The sequence below is a fragment of the Chrysochloris asiatica genome, unplaced genomic scaffold, assembly GCF_000296735.1.
Source record: "Chrysochloris asiatica unplaced genomic scaffold, ChrAsi1.0 scaffold00046, whole genome shotgun sequence".
In the NCBI taxonomy this organism is placed as follows: Eukaryota; Metazoa; Chordata; class Mammalia; order Afrosoricida; family Chrysochloridae; genus Chrysochloris; species Chrysochloris asiatica.
In genome coordinates this window covers 14,582,825-14,606,998 of record NW_006408564.1, presented here as the reverse complement: position 1 = coordinate 14,606,998, position 24,174 = coordinate 14,582,825, and the positions used below count along the sequence as shown (strand labels likewise).

Sequence of the window (24,174 nt, the reverse complement as noted above, 5' to 3'; positions counted from 1 at the left end):
GCAAGGCTGCAAAGCTGTTTGAACTGCAAAGTCGGCGGTTCAAGCTCATCAGCTGCTCCTCGGAAACCCTAATACAGGGTCGCTATGGGTCGGAACCGACTCGACGGCATTTAACAACAACAGTTTCTCATACTAACAAATAAGAACACATACTCTTTGGGTGGCAAAGTCCATATTTGATCTAGAAGATAACAGATTGGTCAATAAGACCAATGTAGAAGGTGGTGTGATGTCATTTACTTATGCCTTGAAAGCTTTGATGGTTCTGTGGGAGAAGGCTTTCCTATATCACATTCTGCGACATTCAAGAATCATTACTTGTTTTTATGACATTTCCATAGGTTTTTTGATAAATTAATCAATTTTATACATTTAAAGGGGGGTAGACCAACAACCTGTGATACGCAGATGACCCGACCTTGAATGCTAGAAGCAAAGAGGACTTGAAATACTTACTGATGAAGATCAAAGACTACAGCCTTCAGTATGGAGTGCACCACAATGTAAAGAAAAGTCCTCACAACTAGACAAATAGCATCATGATAAATGGAGAAAAAAATTGAAGCTGTCGAAGACTTCATTTTGCTTAGATCCATAATCAATGATCATAGAAGCAGCAGTCAAGAAATCAACTGATGTAGTACATTGGGCAAATCTGCTATAAAGGACATCTTTGGAGTGTTGAAGAAGAAAGATGTTTGATGACTAGGGTGTGCCTGACCCAAGTCATAGTACCGTCAATTGCCTCATAAGCATTTGAAAGTTGCATAATGAATAAGGAAGCCCATAAAAAACTCTAAGCATTTGAACTATGATGGTGATGAATAAAATTCAAAGTACCATGGATTGCCAGAAACCGAACGACCATGTTTTGGAAACAGTAAAGTCAGAATGTTCCTTGGAAGAGAGGATGGTGAGATTTCGCTCATACTTTGTACACTGTTGTGAGGAGGGATGGTCCCTGGAGAAGAACATCATGCTTGGAAATGTGGAGAGACAGCAAGAAAGAGGAAAAGCCCCACCGTGACGGACTGACATAGTGGCAGCAACAGTAGGCTCAAACATAACGATTGTGAGGTTGGTGCAGGACTGCGCAGTGTTTCGTTCTGTTGTGTATACGGGCGCTAGGAGCTGGAACTGACATCAAACAACAACAACAGAAGCAACAGACCAACGTGACAGGTAATGTACTCCCAACAGTCTATTCAAATAACCAAGCGAACATCAAAACTTAACTATCTGAAGTTGTCTAAGTAAAACTATATCCAATTTGATTCTTCAAAGTATAACCACAAATGAAATTATGAAAGTATAATCACATCAAACCATAAACCATGAACTTTAGGCATCTCATAGAGAAATTGTTTGTCTTTCTTCCATCTTTTTTGAGAAATCAAAACCTAAGAGTTATGTGGGACACCGTGAGGAGGAACAATTTATAGGTGACTGAACTTTCAGAACAGGAAAAGACATTAAAAAGCACAAAACAAAATGTCCAGGAGTTGTTGGAAGAAAACGTCCCTAATATCATGAAAGATGAGAAGATAAGCATAAAAGAAGCTGAACGAACCCCAAACAGTAGATTCCAAAAGAAAATCACCAAGCCATATCATAACCAAACTTTCCAAAATCAAACACAAGAATCCTGAGAGCAGCTTGTGACAAACGAAAAATTACTTACAAAGAATAAGACTAAGCTTTGATTTCTCAGCAGAAACCATGCAGGCAAGAAGGCAATGGGATGACATACACAAAACCCTAAAAGAAAAAAACTGCCAGCCAAGAATCATATGAGGAAATTTCCTGATAAACAGAAATTAAAACAACTTGCAATGACCAGACCAACTTTATAAAACATGCTTAATGGTGTTCATGGACTAAGAACGGACAACAGCCTGAGATTATTCATGACAACACCACCCAGAACTCAATCCTAATACAGAAATGTTTAAAGTAAAAACAAGACTAAAAATAGGGAGCCAGAGATATCGATGTATGAAGTCAACTACAAAGCAAAAAGAGGGGATATATTGTAGATATAGAACTTCCAAATGTCAAGGAAGTCAAGTAGATTTCAAAATAAAAGACTGTTTTATAAAGCAGGGAAAAAATTAATAAATTACAGGGTAACCTCACAGAAAATACAGCTGCACATCAAAATAAAAGAGGAAAATCAGAAGGATTTAGAAAACATTAACACAAGAGAAATGAAAATGAAAAGAAAACCCACAAACTAACTCAGCATAAAAAATTATGTGGAACAATGAAACCAGCAGCCACACACACACACACACACACACACACACACACACACACAAAACCCTACAGAAATAAGACAGCAATGAATTCACGCTATTGGTAATTACACTGAATGTAATGCATTAATGGATTAAATGTTATCAGTCAAGAGATATAAAAAACAGAATCCTTCAACATGCTGTCTGTAAAAGTCTTATCAAAAAGATGGAGACAGCTTTCATGCCCATAACAGAAACAAACTGTAGTATGTACACACAATGGAGTACTACAAAACAATGAATAATGAATGATAAATCTGTAAAATACTTCACTACATGGGTGAACCTGAAGGATGTTATGCTGAGTGAAATTAGTCACTCACAAAAGGATAAATATTGTTGAGATCAATGTTGTACAAAGTTTTCTTGATAAACAATATCATGATTATGGGGTGTATTTATGGCTTGAGGGTAGACACATGTTAACATGGATGACAGGGCAGGCAATATTCAGCAAAAAGGAGGTTAGCAGAGGAAAGATAAAAGGAGGAAAGCAGTAGTTAAAGTGAATAGAGGTAAAGTCTGTTAACTGTACATGCAGGGGATTGCAACCATGTACCAAATCAACATATATGATTTGTTGAATGTAAAACTGACAGTCTGCTCTGTAAACCTTCACTCACTTCACAATAAAAAGTTGTGTGTGGGAGGGGGGAGATCTTTCAGAAAAGCCTTATTAAAAAAGATAGCCAAATGACATTCAACCCTGAACAAAAACTTACTTAACTTTCATGGTCACATCTAAACTCTCAACACCTGATGTGAAATCACTTCATGTGAACACAGGGATGCGCAAAACATTTTCTTTTAGGGAAGACTAGGGGAGTGCTGTACTGAAAATGGTGTGACTTCTTATACACGGTTATGGGAGGCTGCTTTGCAGCATAACTTCTGACTCCCTGATTCTGCCTGGCTCTCAGATTATACCCAGCAGGAAGATTCCATTTCCTCGAAGTTGATGACGGTTTAAAATTTATAACTCACATGCTAAAATGTTGATGTATCTATTTTTGTGCTTGTTATCTGGATGGTTGGAATGTTCTGCAGTGATGTTCATATCAGCTGTACAGCGCTGGACTTCCTAGAGAAGAAAACAAACAGCAAGAGTTTAGACACACTTTAGACATCTAACAAGAATGTCTTGGAAAGGCACAAAATATTTACTCTTCCCCTAGTCATAGGCACCACTGCATACCTCCCCACAACCAACTTCAGGAATAAGGACCAACATAATCATAACAAGTATATGAAGGATGTGAAAAAGGGATATGAATCCCATCCACTTATTAGTTCATCAGTCATCTACTTTCTTCTAGATTTTATACTAGACATGGTGATACAAAAGCATTAACTTTTTAAAACATTTCCTTTCGAAGTCACAGTCTGGGGGATGAGAAAAACATGCAAAAAGATACTGACAGTCAACTGTGATTAATAGGGAAAAAAAAAAGTCTTGAAGAAATTATGATGGAAACAGAGAGGAAGAAAGGAGGGCTTTAGACAAGAGGACAATAAGGCACATGACTACTGAAGAATCAACAGAACTTTCTAGGCAGAAGGGACAATATGTGCATAGCCCGGAAGCAGAAATATAATCACCATGCTTTGCAGAAAGCTTATAGGCCTTTGTTGTTGTTAAGTGCCGTTGAGTTGGTTCTGACCCATGGCGACCCTGTACAGGGTTTCCGAGACTGTAAAGTTTTATGGGAACAGAAAGCCTCATCTTTCTCCCGCGGAGCGGCTGGTAATTTCGAACTGCTGACCTTAAGGTTCGTAGCCCGATTCGTAACCACTACACTATCAGAGCTCCTTACTGCCTGCTTTATTACTGTAAGTCCTCAAACTTATTATATAGACTCAGTCCTCAAATGACACATTTATAGATCCAAATAATTATTCTAATATGGCACTGACAACTATTTGTAACCTCTAATTTTATTAAGGAGCTCTGGTAGCATAGTGCTACGAATTGGGCTGCTAGCCTCAGAGTCCGCAGTTTGAAACTACCAGCTGTTCGTTCCGCAGGAAAAAGATGAGGCTTTCTGCTCCTGGATTTACAGCATTGGAAACCCTGTGCAGGGTCACTATGAGTCAGAGCCAACTCCATGGTACTTAACAACAATTTTATTAATGACCCTTTTTTAGGAAAACAGCAGTGGAAGAGGTAGCACTCCTCAGCTACCTTTATCACAGGCATAAACATTATCCATTTTTCTATTACAAGGTTGCTGAAAAGCCAAATTTTTCTACACTGTAGGTTTTAAATTTTGAGAAAGCACAAGAGTTAACTAATAAGGGAAGTCATTAGCAGTGCACAGCTGCGTCAAAGAGCAGGAGCAAAGTGACACAAAATTATCAGGAGAAATGTTTTACACAGAACAGATGTAACAGAGTTTCAGAGCATGCAGACTTCTCACAAAGGAGTTGCATAGCAATTCCGGATGTTTTCTGCTGCATTTACATTAAACATATTGAAGACAAGGAATGGGTGGTCTTTTATATTCACAAAGTACTTCCCAGTGAGGAGTCCCTCTCTCTTCTAGGAAAAACTCACTGTAATCAAGCAATGTCACTAAGGTATAAAAACAAAGGGTTACTATCTGTTCAATGAAACCCTATTCAAAGGCTCCAATTTTTAGAAACTAGATTGGATTTTTAAATAATTGTAGGCCTTCCTGTTAGTCCATTAAAAAAAAAAAAAAAAAAAAACGGCCCATAGGCATGAATTCAACATTCCTTTCTAAGGCAAGTGTGTGTTTTATGAAACCCTTCCTACTCTTTTCTTCCTTTTACAAGATGTGATAAACTCTGATATTTTCCATTCTATTCTAAAATGGGTTATAACCTACAATTGGATAAACACTGCTTCAGAGGGCCTCCAGGCCGTTTTGGGCTTTTTTTTTCTCTCTAAAATGAGATAAAGTGTGGGCACAAAATAGTTAAGTCTGATAGTCTAACATCTATAAAAACATAAGCAGAGCTAGTCAGGCTCAGGATATTTGAGGGATTGCTCAAAAGTTCAAGTTAAACTTTATGGAATCATTTCAAGGGCAGAAAACCTTTGAAAATAGATTAGTATTCTAAAAGACATTAATCCAATCTATACACAAGTCCTTGAATCAAGTTCACAACCTTTTGTTTCTGGATTTTGGAGGTCAGACCTTTGACACGTACCTTTACAGAGATGTTGCTCAGATATCTTCCGTGAAGAGAGTTTAGCACCATGACTTTAATTTCAGTTATGCTTTGTTTATACACGTTTCCCCTGTTGTGTGTTATCTGACCATTCTAGCTATGGGCCAGGTTGGCCTGCTATTATAGCATAATGTAATTGACAAACGCTGCTTGGGAGCAACTGTCTGCACTGCTTAAAGCTGTCATTCAATAGGGCCGATCAAACTCGTTGTTATTGAAAACCCTTGCCTCTATTTCACTTTTCCAATTATGTGAACAACAGAAAACAAAGAATTGCCATAAATAATGTTAAATCTGACTTTATTAGAACCCAAGGGGCATGCCAAAGGCCATCTGATTTTGTCTTCTGGATAATAACGTCATCTGTAATTCCTTGCAGTGCTGGTTGGCTAATTTAGATGCTGATAGTATTATCTGATCCTGGAGTGCCTTTTCTCCATCAGAACTGGCATTTTAAAGTTAATGTGATTTTAATACGTGTTAAACCCCTTTAAAGAGACACTGGCTTATGGAGTGTGTACAGTAAGGTTACCTATTCAGCACTCTGATAAATAGTTTAAGGGATGTGTTTATATTTTAATGTCTTTATAGCAAAGTTAAGAGTCCTGGTGTGGCACTGTGGGTTAATGCGCCAGACTGCAAAGCCATTTGAACTGCAAGGTCAGCGGTTCAAGCTCACCAGCTGCTCCTCAAAAACCCTATACAGGGTCAGTATGGGTCGGAACCGACTTGACAGCACTTCACAACAATAACAAATAACAAAGTTGGGATTCTGAAAATGGATATTCAGACTACTAACAAGCATACAGTCACAGAAGATGGGACTGACTAAAAATAGGTTTAAGATAAAATGAAAGTTCAAAACACAAAAACACAAAAAACTGGTTGGTAAGAATTCTTAGTTGTTATGTTGTTAAGTGCCATCGAGTCGGTTCCGACCCATAGCGACCCTGTACAGGGTTTCTGAGGGTGTAAATCTTTACGGGAGTAGAAAGCCTCATCTTTCTCCTGCGGAGCGGCTGGTAGTTTCGAACCGCTGACCTTAAGGTTCGCAGCCTGATTCGTAACCACTACGCTACCAGATGGCTAGAAATAGGCTAAATAACCATGTGCCTGGATTCATTTATGTAACACTGTGAGAAGTTCTGTCATACTGTGGTTCAACTAGAAAATAACTGAACCGAATCTGTCCAGAAACCTTTCTGATTATGCAGCATCACAGAGCAAACAGAGAACGTATTTTGGACCTGGTGACCTATTGTTAGTCTGCATGCAGACAGTGGCTTGTCCTGGTGGAAGATGGATGGGTCCAGGTCCTGACCGCAGCCAGCACCTGCATGGTACTGGACACAGAGCTGGGTCAGCTGCCTCTGCTCTCTTCTGTTCAGGTAACAAACTTCGGACAGACTGATTTTCTTCAACTGTTACTTTGCTTTTGTTATATCTGCCCTTAGAAACCTCTGCACGGATTCCAAATTCTGTACTCAGGTTTAGAGGGTGCCATCCATCTTCCATCAACTCTTTTTCTTAATGCCAGACAGTTCTGACCCTTGGAAAAAACCGCAGGAGTTCCTGCTCTTTGCTTGCTGCCATTTCCCTTACTAAGAAAGCCTCTCCTTCTCTTCCTTCATCAGAATTCACACATCTTCACCTGCATTTCCTTGCTAGAAGAAAGCCAACCCATCCTAGGGACTACAATACAGTGCCTTGCAAACTATAACTGGTCGATAGCATAGTATTATTTCCTTTGTACAGTTTGTGAAATCTGGCTTACTGCCTTCTTTCCTTACATTTCCTGAAGCTTTTGCCTTAACCAACTAGCTTCTTTACCGTAAGGATTTTCCAATGCTTTCCTTCATAATACCTAAGATCCCGAATGGCATTTAGTCACAGAAGCTCAGGAAGCTCTGTGGGTCCCCTTGTGCAATCTCGCAGGCAGCAGCCCTTAGGCAGTTTGGTACCTCTGTCCACAGACTATCCTTCATACATCACTGGGACTTGCCACTTATCATAAAGCCATTGTGGCCATCGGTCCCTTGGCGGCGTGGGCTCAGGTGGACAAAGCTTTGTTCTGGTGATTTAAGACGAACAAGCAGCCTACATTTAGCTCAGCTGAAGTTAATTGTAACAGAGCCGATTCCCCAAGGATCTTGTCAAGGACCCCTGGCCTCATCTCTGCACTCAGCCTTTAAACTTCTGATTCTCCAGGTCCCTGCCTATTAATCCTGTCACCTCGCTGAGACAGGGAACTATCTCTCTTTGAAAGAGTTTGCTAGTGTTGTGTCTTTGGAAGCCTCTCAGATTATGGCTGCAGAGACCAGGGAAGTGGCTGTGAATCTTTTACACTCCTCTGGAAAAGCACTCCCTGGGAAGGAGAGTGAGGTGGACATCACCACAGGCAGCAGAGGAACAGAGTCAGAGACACTGTCCTGAGACAAGGCTTGATGTTAACAGGAGGCTTCACAAAGTTTGAGGAAAAATGGAATAAAAGATAATGGAATTTTTCCACAGCATTTTTGAAGACCCCTCATATTTCCAGTGATGGCAAGATGCACTAGAGGTTATGATGTACCTGGCATTTAAGAGTCTCCAGAGATTATCTGAAAAGGACAAAAAGCTTGCTTTCAGCTCCATCTCTAGATAAAGATTCAAAGTTACCAGTAAGTCACTGTTCTTATTCCCCTCAATCAGCAGAGCTTTGACAAGTATGACAGCTATTCACCAAATACTTCCTTACCTCTGTCCAAGATTTAAAAACAAGACGTGACAAGTAGAACCTTTGCTGGTCACCTCTCTCCTATGCTCTTCTCCAATGCTTCATGTCTGCACTGTAGCATTTACCTTGTTCTCTTCTGTTTCCACTCTAGTTGTATGCAAGCTACTATCTCCACTAGACTGACCTTGATGAGGGTAAGCAGCCCAGAGAATGGCAAAAGTCAGCAACTCTAGATGAATTGCTTAATGTATGTGCAATGGCCAAATACCAACTGTTAAGTGCTATTTCTCTATAATCCAAAGAGTATTTCTTTAACCAACTTTCAGCTCTTACTTAGCTGTTTCTTGTAAGATTTTCACCAATCTGCAAAGGATCTACACTATAAAATCATGGAATGAGCACTCAGTACTCTTCTACGTTGTTGCTGTTAAGTGCCATCAAGTCAGTTCTGAGGAGTGGCTGGTGAGTTTGATCTACTGATTTAATGAGTCAAACCAATCCTGTGGTCCAGTGTATTATCCTGCAGTATTCTGTTGTTGTTGTTGTTGTTGTTAAGTGCCTTCGAGTCAGAGCTGACCCATAGCGACCCTGTACAGGGTTTCCGAGGGTGTAAATCCTTACGGGAGTAGAAAGCCTCATCTTTCTCCCGCGGAGCGGCTGGTAGTTTCGAACCACTGACCTTAAGGTTCGCAGCCCGATTCGTAACCACTACGCTACCAGAGCAGTATTCTGTTGGGGCTACTTATTTTGTCTCCCTCCTCTCTCTCTCTCTCTTTTTTTTTTTTAAATGTTAAGACAACTACTGGCCTATGATCTGTACAATGCATTTTTAGATGTCATTGGTAATATTGGTTATTTCTCCTTCACAAGTGAGCTTATTACAAGAGTGTCTGGGTAACATTAAGGTTAGAAATGTGAGCTTGAGTCAGACAGTCTCGTGATCTTAAGCCCTACTGCTGCCATTTAAAAATGGAGTCACCCAATGTCTCCATTGTCTTACGGGGAAATGGGAACAATTTAACAATGTCCACCACATTGGGTGGTGGAGAGGAACAAGTGATGTATTCCAAGCACCAAAGCCAACCTGTCGCCACCCAGTTAATTCTAGTCAGTTTGCAGAGGAGAGCTGCTTCATGAGGTTGTCATAGCTCTGGCCTTTCAGAAGCAGATTCGCCAAACCTTTCTTCAGAGGAACCCTTAGGTGGGTTTGAACTGCCAATCCTTTCAATTGGCAATGCTTAACTGTGCCACCAGGGACTCCTAATAACCCATGCACATGCTCAGTCACTGCTGCCCGTCACCAGACCACATAAACACATCTGGAACTCAAGGCTGAGGCTACCACTCTCTGAAAGGAATGAAGGCTTTTACAAAATAAAATTACACCAAACGTCTTTTCTGTACTTCTCTCCCATACAGTCTGTTAATAGCTCATGGTTCTAGAACAACAGCATGTACCCTGCCTTTTCTTATATAGCCTCTTACCAACTGTTCCTTTTAGCAGCACCACACCAAGAAGCAGATGCCCTGCTAGCATAGTGGATTATGAGTTAGGCTGCTAGCCACAAGGTCAGCAGTTTGAATCCACCAGCCACACCATGGGAGAAAGACGAGGCTTTCTGCTCCTGTCGAGAGATATGGCCTCGGAAACTCAATACCGGGTTCACTATGAGTTGGAACTGACCTGACAGTACACCAGGGCCACCACACTAAGAAGAAATGATACTATTACTTTTCAGATAACTTTGAATATCCTCAAATTAGAAGTATGTAGTACATGACTGAACTTTCCCCCATCATATTGCCTCATTTACGTTGTTGCCTTACTGTTGTTCTCAAGAGAAAGGTTATTTTTCTGATGTGGAATAGCTCCTTGCAAACCAGGAGCGAGTGTGACCTGGCAGCGGTAGAACAAAGGCCCCTTCCCTTGCCCCCACTGCTCTGCTCCTATCACACTACCAAACAACCAGCAATACGTATGCTACAAAGTCCAACCTCAAAGAAGAAAGCTTTTAGCCATAGTATTTTATTATTTTTAGGGTAGGCATAGGGTGCAGATGCCCACGATTTGTTAAGAGGCGTGATTTTGATGCAACAAAGCCCATTTTAAGTCAGCTTGAGTTTACAGAGGTGTAGCTTGATTATTTTGAATAATTAAATGGTGTCAAAACCAGCTGTGATGAATAGCACTGGGGTCTCAAATCATAAATAATTGAGAAACCGGAGTTGCATTTGATCATCCTGATCAAATTCTGCTCTCTAGAGGATAAATGTTTGTCCTGAATACCATCAACATTGTTAAATGCCTCAATATTACTGCTCAGTCATCCAGCTAACAGTCAATTGAACTAAATCACTTTAACACCACACACATTTGCTGTCCTCATGAATACAAAATGTTTAACTTAAACCATGTTCTTTGTAGTCGAATAGGCAACCTTTTTTGGTAAGCATCTGATAGCAGCATTAAATACTTGAAATGTGGTGTGTTTTTTTTTGTTCCATAAAACACAGGACTTTGCAGAATAAATCAGAGGGTCCCTTCTATCATGTTTGCTTTCATTCTACCCAAAACAAAACAATCACAAAAAAACTAAGAGAAACATTTCATTTAAAACGAGGTGTTAATATAATTGCCTTTATGGTAGCCTTTGGTGACTCCATATTTGCATAGAGATGGCAGCTTTTGATCTTACTATTATTTTTTTTTTGGGGGGGGGGTCATTGTTCATGCAAGATCACTGCACGTGCCAGCTGCATATCTCCTAAATGCCTCCCTGGACTACTTCATTTGATTCCCATAGTCAATTTCATGTAAAGAGGTAGGCAGGTTAGCATCATCATCATTTCCATTTTTAAGCAGTAATGAGACAGAGAAAGGAACCGACTTACCACAAAGCTAGAAGACAGCCGAGCTGCCATGAAAACTTGGCCTCCTCAGCACAACTCTTGCTGCCAGAGATGTGCCTTAGTTAAGCGCCTCAGTGAAGAAAAGGGCAGTCTGTTTAATAGCTCCTCATTGACACCCTGTCACTGCTGAACTGGCACAGAACCCAGAGTTGGCAGGGTAGTTAGTGCATGCCGCGCTCTACCTTGTTTCTGACACACCAGTTCTTAAAACCACAAGGCTGTGTTAACCCATGTCTTCTCTCCCAGAACTGATATCGTGAAAACAACAGGCAACCTGTGCATGGTGCTGAACAGTTAACCCGGCATTTGTTTGCGTACTCCCAACAACTTTGGAATATAGGTGGCATTAGCACTTTAAAAAAAAAAAAGAGGAAACAGGGGGGGTAGGGAAGGCAGTGAGATGAAGCAATTGGCCCAAGGAGTGCAAAGTTCATGATCGGTGGAATCAACATCCAAGTCCTCAGACGTCACATCTGCTGTGTCTACTCCACCATGTGCACCCCAGAAAAGATGTGGGATCAGGTCACTGCTCAGCATCACAACTTCGGTTCCCAGTTAGGCTGAAAATGAAAGATGGCACCCGAAAAGTGATCCCCACCAGTCTGACTCCTCTCTACCAGTAAGTATGTTCTTTCATAGAAGTGTGTGTTCAGGATAAGAACAAGAACCTAATTTCTATTAGGAATAGATGCCTGTTAAAATTATAAAGATAAAGGAAAAAAAAAAAAAAACCTCACCTTTTCACAGTTACTGCTTTCTTACTCTTGGAATAAATTCAGTTAAAGATTACAATCTCTGTAAAACAAGAGTTAGACAGTGGAAATGAATTTCCAGTTTTGAAACCTACCTCAAAATCCTCGGAGAACCCATGCTGGTTATTAGAATAGAGCTCCCCAATGTGTTTAACAAACTGTTTGACAGGAATAGCTTCCATGTCATCTGTGGGAAGAAGAAGATATTAAGAGTCACAAAGAATGCTACTCTAAAACAAAAGACATGAGCTGATGAGGGATTATTGAGAAAACATTTGCTTTTTGCAAAGGGGGATTACAGTTGAGTCACCTGAAATAGATGTTCTCAAGAAGAGCCCGGGGATGGCTTTCACACGAAGAGCTCATGGACTTCAAATGCCTACACCATACCAGCTGCCGCTGAGTTGATTCCAACACTCACTGACCCTATATAGGGGTTTTCAGACTTTCCTGAAAATCTTTATGGGAGCAGAAAGCCACATCTTTCTCCTGCAGAGAGGCTGGTGGGTTTGAAACACCAACCTTGTGGTTAGCAGCCCAATGCCTAACCCACAACGCCATCAAGGGTCCTTTTAATGCCTATGATGATGTTGTTTCTGTGTGCGGCCTAGTTGGTTCTGACTCATACTGACCCTGTATATAGGGTGTTCAAGAGCACTTGGTTGGTGGGTTTGATCTGCCAACCTAGCAGTTAGCAGTCCTGTGCTTAAACTATAGCGCCACACCAGGGCTCTTTAACACCTATTTGCTGTTGTTAAGTGTGTGTTGTTGAGACATTCTGATTCATAGTGACACTGTATAGGATTTCTGAGGAGCAGCTGGTGGGTTTGAACCACTGACCTTGTGGTTAGCAGTCCAGTGCTTATCCTACAGTACTGGTTAAATATAGTTATTTAAAAAAACCCCAAACGTGGAGGATCCCTCTATTTTTTATAGTCGAGGAAATTTACATCATTAAATTACCATATCATAGTCAACTAAAAATCTGAACTTGCCGAAGGTACCAAAGTTGTTTGCCAAGAAATCTTATAACAACCTATGATTTTTTCTTATTATTGATATTCCATGGGGTCCAGCTTGAACTAGGAGTGATTAATTTTTTCCCCCAATCTTTTAAGTCTTAGTGACCTTTCACACACAATTAGAGAGAGATACCATTGTACCAGATGACTTTGAGGACAATGCCATCTATATCTTTAAATGTTCACAATTTTAGTTCCAAACAGCTGTGTCTATCTAATGCCAAATAACCAGTTTGACTGAATTAACTGTATTTTTTTTTTACGTTAACAGACTAGGTATAGGATAGATTCAGGAAGACTCCACGTTCCAATTGATCAGAATGTGTCACTTTCATCTCAAAAGGGTGCGTTCAGTTTCTGAGCCCAAAGTAGATTTTGAGCTGATTTACCCAGGTCCAACTGGGATACTTGAGTATTGCTGCAAAACTGCCACGCCCAACTAAGAGGGGCTCCCCAGCCTCCTTCTTCCCTCGATCCCCACCCCCCCAAATATTTCCTTTTAAAAATACTCTGCTGAATTTGAGATAAACAACAGACATGACATTTACTTTATTCAGAGTGAAAGATCTTTGGCAAACGTACAAACATCTAAACTGCCACAGATGCTTTTCTTAGCAAAGGGTATGAAGATCTGTATGTGTAAATGAGGTCCTACTTTGGCAAGGATTTTATAGATCCAGGCCTGACAATCTGATTTCTCTTCATCTGGTGACAGTTAACATTGACTATGTCATTCCTTCTCTACTCTCTTCCGAGAGAGCAAAACTCTAGGATGGCTTTTTGCATCTATTGACATTTTCAAACTTGAATCATTCTTCAGGGGAAAATAGCATCTCTTTCTCCTTCATTTAAGGGAGGTGGCTTGTATGTTCATAATCTAACTTACTTAGCGTAGAAATGTTACTTTATCAAATAGGTGTTGCTCTGTATGCCCAAATTCTTCCTGTGTGAACAATTAAAGACCTAATCATTTTAATAGGCAGCCTTATGAAAAAATTGCCAAGTTATTTACAAATATTTCAGGATTGAAGATGTTCATGAATATGCAATCATTTTACGCACCCAAGAAATCTATAGCTCCCGTAATGATGTAACCATTAACAAAGTTAGCAGTGCCAAAACGTTTCCCCAGAATATTTAGCAGAATGCACAGTTCAAGGAAAATTTCCAAAATCATCACTTCACTCAAAATGTTGAGAAGTAAGCAAATTTTACAAGACTGATCCAATGGTAATGAAACGGTCTCCACTTAAAAGTTGAAAAGGGTCAGTACGTACAAAATCAGAGATTCTTAGGGAGATGAACCCAAAGATAAACTCATCTTTGGACCACAGAAAGTCCCACCAATATTCTAGTATGCAGACTGAGCAGATCTCACGGATATATATAGAAATGGAAGACAGAACACGCTTTTCAAGAGCAGGAGCGACAGAGCTAATAATAGAAGTTGAGGGCAACATCTATGTCATCAAGAGAGTTTAAGATTTTAGACTCCCAGTAAACTTAAGGTGTCATGATTAAGAACATGATGAATGCAATTCAAAAGAAGATAAATAATCCTCCCAAACAACAAGCCATCTCAAATCATTAAAAGAAATGCTTGTAGGTTTACAATTCATTTCCCCCCCTCCCCCTGCATTCTATTGTATCCCAGAGATTGGCCTGCCCAAATCCAGCAGAGCACAGTGTGATAATCATAGAAATACAGGATTCACTAGTCTCTCCAATTTGCTTTCTTATCCAAGGATGTCTAACCACACCTTCCTTCCCCAGCCCCGTGTTTCCAGGCACCTCCAATAATGTCGTCAAACTGCCAGACAGGCAGATGCATGCGAGCGTGCGCACGCACATGCACGCACACACACACACACACACACACACACACACACACACAGGGGTTCTGCACTGACCAGCCTTGGATCTCTGGATAACATGCTGTCCTTCAATTAAGATAAATGGAGCTAAGGGGTCATAAATCTTTGCTCCCTAAGCCTACAACTAATTATAAATCCTAATGGTTTTCCTCTTAAATAGTTTTTCTATTAAATTCTCTCAACATAAGCCAGATGAGTAATTAGAAAATTACTGTAACTAGCAGAAGGCCAAACAATTAGGACAGTACCATAGTCCTAACCTGTTGTGTTTTCATCTGGGAAGACCGTATACTGTAAGAAGAGAGCTAGCTGTCCACAAGAGATTATTTCCACTTGAACATCTGACTTACAGCAGCGATTGTTCAGGAAGAGTATCAGGTGCGCTAGCTGGGGATGATAAGCACTGTCTAAATACTTTCCATGGATTGCTGTTGCGGTCAGTTGCCATCGAGCTGGCTTTGACTCACAGCGACCCCATGCACAAGATAAAACACTGCCCAATCATGTGCCATCTTCCAATCACTGCTACGTTTGAGTCCGCTGTTGCAGCCACTGTACATTTTGAGTTCGTCTTCCAGCACTCTAACCGATACTATTCTGTTGTGCTCTGTAAGGTTTTCATTGGCTAAGTTTCAGAAGTAGAAGTAGCCAGACCTTCCTTCCCAGTCTCTCTTAGCGTGGAAGTTCTGCTGAAACCTGCCCACCAGGGGGAGAATGTTGGTATTTGAAATGCCTAGAGTGTAGCCGTCACCATCACAGAGGCATGTAGGCCACCACAGTACAAAAACCTGACTACTATGGATTTCACCTTCTTAACAACCCTAAGAGATAGGTCTTACTTTCATATCTAGCTTATAGTTGAGAAACAGGCCTGGAAGAGTAAACAGAAGGCTGGAGTATGGCAGAGGAAGCGAAGGAAGCTGGCTACAGACCAAGAGTACTCTGATGCTCAGAGAGAGAATAGCTGCTGTGTGGTCCAAGTCAATGGAGAACCACTGGAGGAAGAACCATTTACTCATTACCTAGGACTCAGCCAAACATTTGGGAGATGGTCTCCCTAAAAAGGAGGTGTGTTAGAAAGGCGATGAACTTAAGAAACTGTTTAATAATGGCAAAAGCGCCATGAAAGGGATGGATTTGAGGACTTAGGTGGTGGTGAGGACATAACGAAGAAAAGTGGGCTGGAATCAAAGTGAAGATGTTTTCACTACCTGAATGACTATGACACAGGGTAGTAGAAAGATTGTTTTGGTATTATGAAAACAGAATTATGATAGAGTCAGTCTAATGAGCTCATCTGTCAAGTCTTTACTGGTTGCCAGGGATTGTGCTAAATGCTTTTCATACATTTTCTCATTTATCTTTATAAGAACTAAGTGATGAATACAACTTTCTCGTCATGTGACACATATGGAAACTGAGGCAACCTGTCCAAACTTGTAGGGGACAGAGCTGACATATGAGCCCAAATCTACTGAAAACAGAACCTGGGCTCCTGGGCACTCGACAGACTATCTGTCTTCATCCTCAAAGTACAGTTTCCAGAAGAGCAGAAACGAGAGCAGTTAATGTCACACTGTAAAATTGTGTGAGCATACTTTCATGTATGGAATTTTTAGCCACTAAAGGTTTAAATTAGGAAAAAGTGAAACTTAATCACCCTATTATAACACATACGATAGACTCAGTTGATAATCAAAACTTCAAGAATGGGCTGTTGCCATTGTTGTTCAGCACCATAAAGTCAGTGCTGGCTCACAGTGACCCTGTATAGGATTTCCGAGACTGTCAATCTTTGAGGGAGCAGAATTCCTCTTCTTTCATCCACAAAATGGCGGTGGGCTCAAACCTTAGGTCTCGCAGTCAAATCAGTGCTTATCCTACAGAGTCAGCGCACTTCCTTTTATTGCTATTCAATAGTGAGGTTGGCCCAGGATTGGACATTGTTTCGTTCTGCTGTGCACAGGGTCGCTATGAGTCAGTTCTGACTTGATGGCACCTGACAACAACAACATTTCATACTAAGCTCCAAGATTTTAGCTTTTTGTAGTTGGATATGTGCTCTGCAAATAATAGGCCTTTTCTTTTGACCAGTGGTCCTTATGTACTACTTGTGATAAAGCTTAATACTAGACTCTGGTTTGTAGGTACCAAAGCAGAGCATTAGAAGACACTCAACAGAGGGTACTGGCTTCTGCTGAGAAGAAAGTACCAAAGCTGAAAGATTCTAAGGAGAAGAATAGAGCTGAATAATGTTGACCTCAGAGGTAATGACAGAGGGAACAAAGAACAATGCATCTGAGCTATTTCCAGAGTCTTCAGTTCCGTCTCTCTTATGTTGGCACCTTCAGAAATCAACAGAGGGAAATCACCCATACTTGGGAATAACTGACAAAAAAACTCAAGGGGAAGAAACTGGCTCCCTTGTCTATGATTTCTGTCTGATATTAGTTGAAGAAAAATCAAAATCAGCCAGGCTACCCCTGAACATTCACCAAAGAGAGGGGCTGCAGAGGGCTCAAGCGTAGACACAGCTCCAGGGCAGCATCACTAGTCCATACTTCAATGAAAATACTGAGGGGCTATTCTCAGTAGTCACCACTGAAGGGATGCTCCCACATATCAGGTACCCCGAGGTGCTCATGTGAAAGGAAAATTCAAGGGCATCAGAGCCACACTTGCTGCTGACATGACTCTCTTTGATTCATTTCCTCATCTGTAAAATGGGAAATAATGACAGAACCGAATTCACAAAGTTCTGTGCAGGTTAAACGAGATAATGTATGTAATGTCAGAGTAAGGGAAAGGGCCCTGGTGGCACAGGGGTTAAGTGCTGAGCTGCTAAATTAAGAAGTCAGTAGCTTGAACCCACCAGGTGCTGTGCAGGAGAAAGATGTGGCAGTCAGCTTCTCTGGAAACAACAACCTTGAAAACCATTCTTATCATTATTATGGTAACCACTGTAAGTTGAAACTGACCTAATGGTAATGCATTTGGTTTGGTTTACTGAGATTTATTATTAGATGCTAACTGCCCTACAACCAGTCATCTGTCAGTTTATTGTCTGTGATAACTTATATGTTGCTGTGATTCTGGGAGCTATGCCACCGGTATTTCAAATGCTAGCAGAATCACCCATAGTGGACAGGTTTCAGCGGCACTTACAGACCACAAACTAAGAAGAAGGAGAGGAAGACTACTTCTGAACATTCAGCCACCGAAAACCTTATAAAGAGCAGTGGAACACTGTCTGGTACTGAAACCAAAAGATGAACACAGTTTGAATAATGTCAGATATGGTGTCAGAAGATGAGCTCCTCAGGTTGCCAGGAGCTCAAAATATGACTGGGGAAGAGTAGAATTGACCATGATGACATAAATGGAGTAAAGCTTTCAGGACCTTAACTTGCTTATGGGGCACAACTCAAAAATAGGAGAAATAGCTGCAAACATCCAATAATAATTGGAACATACATTGTGCGAATTATGAATGCAGGAAAACTGGAAGTTGTCAAAAATGAAATGGAACACATAAACTTCGTATCCTATGCATTGTCATTGTTGTTGTTAAGTGCCGTGGAGTCAGTTCTGACTCATAGCGACCCTGTATAGGATTTCTGAAGCTTTAAATCTTTACAGGAGCAGAAAGTCTCATCTTTCTCCTGCAGAACAGCTGGTAGTTTCGAACTTCCAACCTTGTAGTTAGCAGCCCGATTTGTAACCACTACGCTACCAGAGCTCCTTATCCTAGGCATTGCTGAGCTGAAATGGACTGATGTTGACCATTTAGAATCAGAAAATCACATGGTTTACTATGGCAACGACGAATTGAAGAGGAAAGGCATTGCATTCATCCTTTTGAAAAAAAATTATTTCTTCCAAGTTCTATCCTGAAGTATGATGTCATCTGTGATAGGGTAATATCCAGATGCCTACAAGGAAGATCAGTTAATGCAATGATTATTCAAACTGATGCAACAACTACTGAAGTCAGTGGCAATGAAATTTAAAACTTCTACCAACTTCTTCAGTCTGAAATTAATCAAACATATAATTAAGATGTAATGAATCACTTGTGATTGGAATAAGAAGGCTGGAAACAAAGAAGGATCAGTAGTTGGAAAATATGGTCTTGGTGACAGAAATTCTGCTAGAGATCTCACGAAAGGATTTTATAGGACCAAAGACTTATTTACTGAAAATACCTTTTTAAAATAACATAAAAGACAACTATATACATGGAGTACTAGTATGGAACTGAAGGATAAGCACTAGTTTTCTAACCATAAGGTTGGCAGTTTAAACCCAGCAGCCACTCCTCAGAAACCCTATATAGGGTTACTATGAGTTGGAATGGACTTGTTGGCGCCGAACAACAACAATATACACACTGACCTCACCAGATGGAATACACAGGAATAAAACTGACTACATCTGTGGAAAGAGATAGTAGAAAAGTTTAGTATCATCAGTCAAAACAAGGCCAGGGGCAAACTGTGGAACAGACCATAAACTGCTCATATGCAAATTCATGCCAAAGCTGAAGAAAATTAAAACAAGTTAACTAGAGCCAAAATATGACTTTGAATATATCCCACCTGAATTCAGAGACCATCTTAAGAAGAGATTTGATGCATTAGACACTAATGACCAAAGACCAGAATAGCTGTGGGATAACATCAAGAACATCATACAGAAGAAGAAAGCAAAAGGCCATTAAAAATACAAGAAAGAAAATTCCAAAACAGATGTCAGAAAAGACTCTGAAACTTGCTTTTGAGTATAGAGAAGCTAAAGTGAATGGAAGAAATTAGAAAATAAAGAGGTGAAAAGAACATTTCAAAGTGCAGCTTGACAATTATAATGAAATGTGTGCAAACACCTGAAATGAGAAAACCAAAAGGGAAGAGCATGCTCACCATTTCTCAAGCTGAAACAATAGAATAAAAAACTCACACCTTGACTTGTTATACTAAAGGATTCCATGGGCAAAATAATGAATGATGCAAAAAGTATCAAAAGAAAATGGAAGGTATACAAAGTCACTGCACCAAAAAATGTTCAATCATTTCAAGACGTAGTATATGATCGATAACTGATAAGACTTAAGAAGACCAAGCTGCACAAAAGACATTGGTAAAAAAAAATAAGACTCCAGTAATTGATGGACTACAAATTGAAACCTTTCAACAAACTGATGCTGCACTGAGGTGCTTACTCATCTATGCCAAGAAATTTGTAAGCCAGACGTCAAGGCAAGTAAGCAAGTCCCTTCAGGACAAACCCCACTCCAAGACTGAAACTCAAAGGGAACACATGAGCAGGCATGTAAGCTTGCTGGTGACCACGGTGGTCTACTGATGACTGGAAGAGAGGGAAAGGCAGCAATGAAGATATGGGCCGAGTTAAACCATAGACTCCTGTCGACCTGGAGATGAAAGAGAGAAGAGGAAAGGCTGGTTGGTCTAAAGTGTGGTGAGACCTGGGGGCTCCTGAGCCCATGGACAAGGACATAGCTATAGAGGACTAGAGTTGACAGTGAAGCATCCAGCTGATACAAAGTGAGGGGAGACGAACAAGAATGCCCAAACTTGTAGATAATACCCATTTGACCTAGCTTCAATGGCTTGATGATCAGAACTGGACTAGAGGAAGATAAAAAATTTTTTTATAAAGGAATCAAGTGTAAATTGCTACAATTTGATGAACTTCATCTATACTTAGCTTCTGGATGTAGTAACTCAAAAGACCAACTAAAAGGGATGAAGTCTTCACATCAAGGATCAAACATATCCTCTCTGTATACAGGGTTGCTAGGGACGGGTAACTCAGACATTGGCTATCTAAAATTGGGGGGCAATAAAGGCACAAAGTGACTGGCTTACAAGTTTTCATGAGAGAGTTTAGTTTAACAGTGTGCATGGGAAAATAGAGTCCCCACTGAATAGTCTTCATCTTGTCTAGACTGGTCTGGTGAAAGGCAATGGGGATAAGATTTTTATGATTCAACAGTAATTGTTATCATGACTATTTGCGACTGTCACAACTGTAAAGCTAGAAGTTTTGTAACAAAAAGGGGGGAGCAGTGAATCGGACAGTCCAGGAACAGAGGATCCTGGGATTATCAAGGAAGAAGAGCATGGGACCCTATCCAGAGATGCAGCAACACCAGAGATGGAGGCAGAGATGATGACATGGAGAGAGGGAGCAGCTGAGGACTCTAGACTCATGCAAAGAGATAGGCTGTGTGGTGGCGGCCAGGAGGCAGGCGTGCAGAATGTGCCCTTTGGTTATTTAAATGATTATGTATTCCTGAGTGTTTTTGTGTACATCCCCCCACAAAAAAACAAACCAAAACAAAAAACAGAGGGGACAGAAGCATATTCTGTTGAATGATGATACATGGAGGATACTGTAATCAATGCAATGAAATTATGAGTGTAAAACGGATGTTCTCCCATGATCACTCAATTCATGATAAAACTTAAAAAAAAAAAGTTTATGAGCATATTTGTGTCCATTCTAAAGAGATGTGACCCAATGGAATGTAGAAATCATCAGACAATATTATTAATATCACAGGCAAGTAAAATTTTGCTGAAGATAATTAAAAAATGGCTGCAACTGTACATTGACAGAGAACTGCCAGAAAGTCAACCCATATTCAGAATGTCATTGCTGGTGTAGGATGGATCTCAGCTAAAAGTGGAGAATGCCAGAAAGATGCTTACTTGTGCTTTACAGACTATGCAAAGGCTTTTGACTGTGTGTATCATGACAAACTATGCATAGCATTGTGAATAACGGGCATTCCAGGACATTTAATTGTATTTATGAAGAACCTGTACATAGAACAAGAGGAAGTCATTGTAACAGAACAAGGGAATACTGAATGGTTTAATATCAGGAAAGGTTGTATTCTTTCACAATACTTATTCAATCTGTATGCTGAGCAATTAATCCAAGAAGCTGGATTGTATGAAGAAAAACAAAGGCATCAGGATTAGAGGAAGACTTATTAACAATCTGTGATATGCAGGTAAGACAGCCTTGCTTGCTGAAAGCCAAAGAGGACTTAAAATGTTTACTACAGAAGATCGAAGACCACAGTCTTCAATATGGATTGCACCTCAATATAAAGAACACCAAAATCCTCACAGCTCAGGACCAATAAATAACAGCAATATAAATGGAGAGAAGATGGAAGTCATCAAAGACTTCATTTTGCCTAGATCCACGATCAACACTCATGGAAGCAATATAATCAACAAATCAAATGACATAATCCATGAGGCAAATATGCTGCACAAGACCTCTTTAAAGTGTTCAAGTACAAGGATGACAGTTTGAAGCCTAATCTGCATGTGATCCAAGGCATGGTTATTTTCTGCAGTCTCATATGAACGTGAAAGTTGGACAGTGAGTAACAAAGACCGTCGAAGAATTGACATTGTTGAGCTGTGGTGTTGGAGGCACATATTGAAGGCCAGAAGAACAAATAGGTTTGTGTTGGAAGAAGTACAGTAGGAGTGCTTTTAGAAACCAGATTAGTGAGACTTTGCCTTTCATTCTTCATACATGTTATCATGAGGGACCAGTCCCTGGAGAAGGACAGTATGCTTGGTAAAATGGAAGGTCAGCAAAAAAGAAGATCTCCCAACAAGAAAGACTGGTACAGTGACAGCAGCAATGGGCAAAAGCATAACAATTGTCAAGATGATGCAGGACTGGGAGTGTTTTGTTGTGTTGTGCACAGGTTCGCTATGAATCAGAACCGACATGATGACACCTACATGCACAACCTTGTGGTGTACATGCTGAGGCTACCCCTGTTTCATAGATAGGAACCTGTGGCTAAGAAAGGCAAATCAACAAGTTTGCCCAAAGATCATTGTCATTGTGAAGTCATGGGGTAGGTGATCTGATTACCAAGACTAGGTTCTTCCACATTATATTACCACCAGCGAATTTAGATTTCATACATGCTTTAAGGGAACTTCCCGATGAAAAGGGCTGAAATGCTGTGCTCTAGCTCTAGCTTTAAGAGTAAGTTCAGATACCTGGAAAGTGTACAATGGTAGACTGCTTACCTTGATGATGATAGGTAAATAGTATGTGACAGTATTCATCCTCCTGCCAAGAAGCTTAGCTGCTAGGGTTGACTGGCTTGAGGAATGTTAAAGAAAAGATCCTGCTTGCTTACTCTGGTACTGTGTAAGTGCATTCAGAGGCCCTGAGCAAATGGTTCAGCAACCAGTTCACATGACCCTTAGCAGTTTCTCGTCCTAAATTTCAATCAAATTTGTCAGTGGGCAGGGAGAGTACATCAGGCCTCAGCCTAGTATGAACTCAAGTCAGTCCTGCTCAGAATGCACCACAGTCCCACAAGGAGGCTGCTATCAGTTAGGGTTAACTGTGCCTCTAGTGGGCAGATCTCAGTTACTACCCAGCCTCTCCTCCCTACCTCTCGGAGATAAGAGTTCAGACCTCTCTCTGCAAAGTGAAACCACTGTGAGGAAGAAAGAGGGAATACGACATAAAAAAAACGTTTTTCAAGATGTTAGTTCCTATAACAAAGATACGAAAGTCCAAATGAAACAGACACAGATGAAAATACTGGAACCCTAAACTTCACATGAAAGGTTAGATAAGTACTTGAGTGCTTGCTAGGCAGAGAAGCTGAGCAGAGAAAGAGGAGACTGACTGGGGAACGGCCAGTGACCATCTTGTGAGCAGCTGTGGCAACAGAAGGTGTCCTGGCAGAGCAGAGTCACACAGGTGATGGGAAAAGTGCGATTCCTTATTTTCCTCGTGTTCCCCTGGTGACCAGAGGGGTGGCCAGCTCCTACACTCATCCATCCCCAGTGCAGACCCTGCTCTCCAACAGTTAGGAGCCATGTGGTTAGGAGGCATGCCAGTGTGAGGTAGGGGCCTCCTGCCCTGCTTTGGCGAGCCACTTTGATGCCTGAATTCAGGCAGGCTTGGTTCCAGACCTACAGAACCCGCAGAGCCACCAGACAAGCATTTACCAAGACACTCAGCCGCCAGCTGCCCTGTGGTCCTAACAGACACTGAAACTTTAAGCTCCATCAAGAGCCTCCACGAACTACTGTCAGATTGAATGCCCTGAATAGAGATAACACTAAGGCCAATGTGAACTCCATCTAAGGCCACAAACTCTGCTGTCACATCCCTCCCATATCCACTTGGTAAGCTCTGCAGCTTTCTCCTCTTCAGGTCCAACAGCTAGACATTTTGTTTTGTTTTTTACCTTTTATTGTTTCACTGCTTTTCTTTATTCTTTCTCCTCCTCCTCTTCCCATTCCCCTGAATTTTATCTTTTCTATCTCTGCTTTTTATTTTTCCTTCTTTTCTTCTGTTTCTCATTCTCCACACCCACCTCTCTCT

General features: G+C 40.8%; 1 protein-coding gene across 2 annotated transcripts in view; it reads right to left on the bottom strand.

Annotated features, from left to right (window-relative positions):
* Positions 1-24,174, bottom strand: part of PTPRG (protein tyrosine phosphatase, receptor type, G) — a 1,006,925-nt gene that overhangs the window by 30,791 nt on the left and 951,960 nt on the right. For both annotated transcript variants that reach the window (XM_006862095.1, XM_006862096.1), the window contains 2 exons: positions 11,966-12,057; positions 3,282-3,378 (listed from right to left, as the gene is read on the bottom strand). In XM_006862095.1, coding sequence (XP_006862157.1) covers positions 3,282-3,378; positions 11,966-12,057 — 189 coding nt within the window. The remainder of the gene's footprint in view (positions 1-3,281; positions 3,379-11,965; positions 12,058-24,174) is intronic.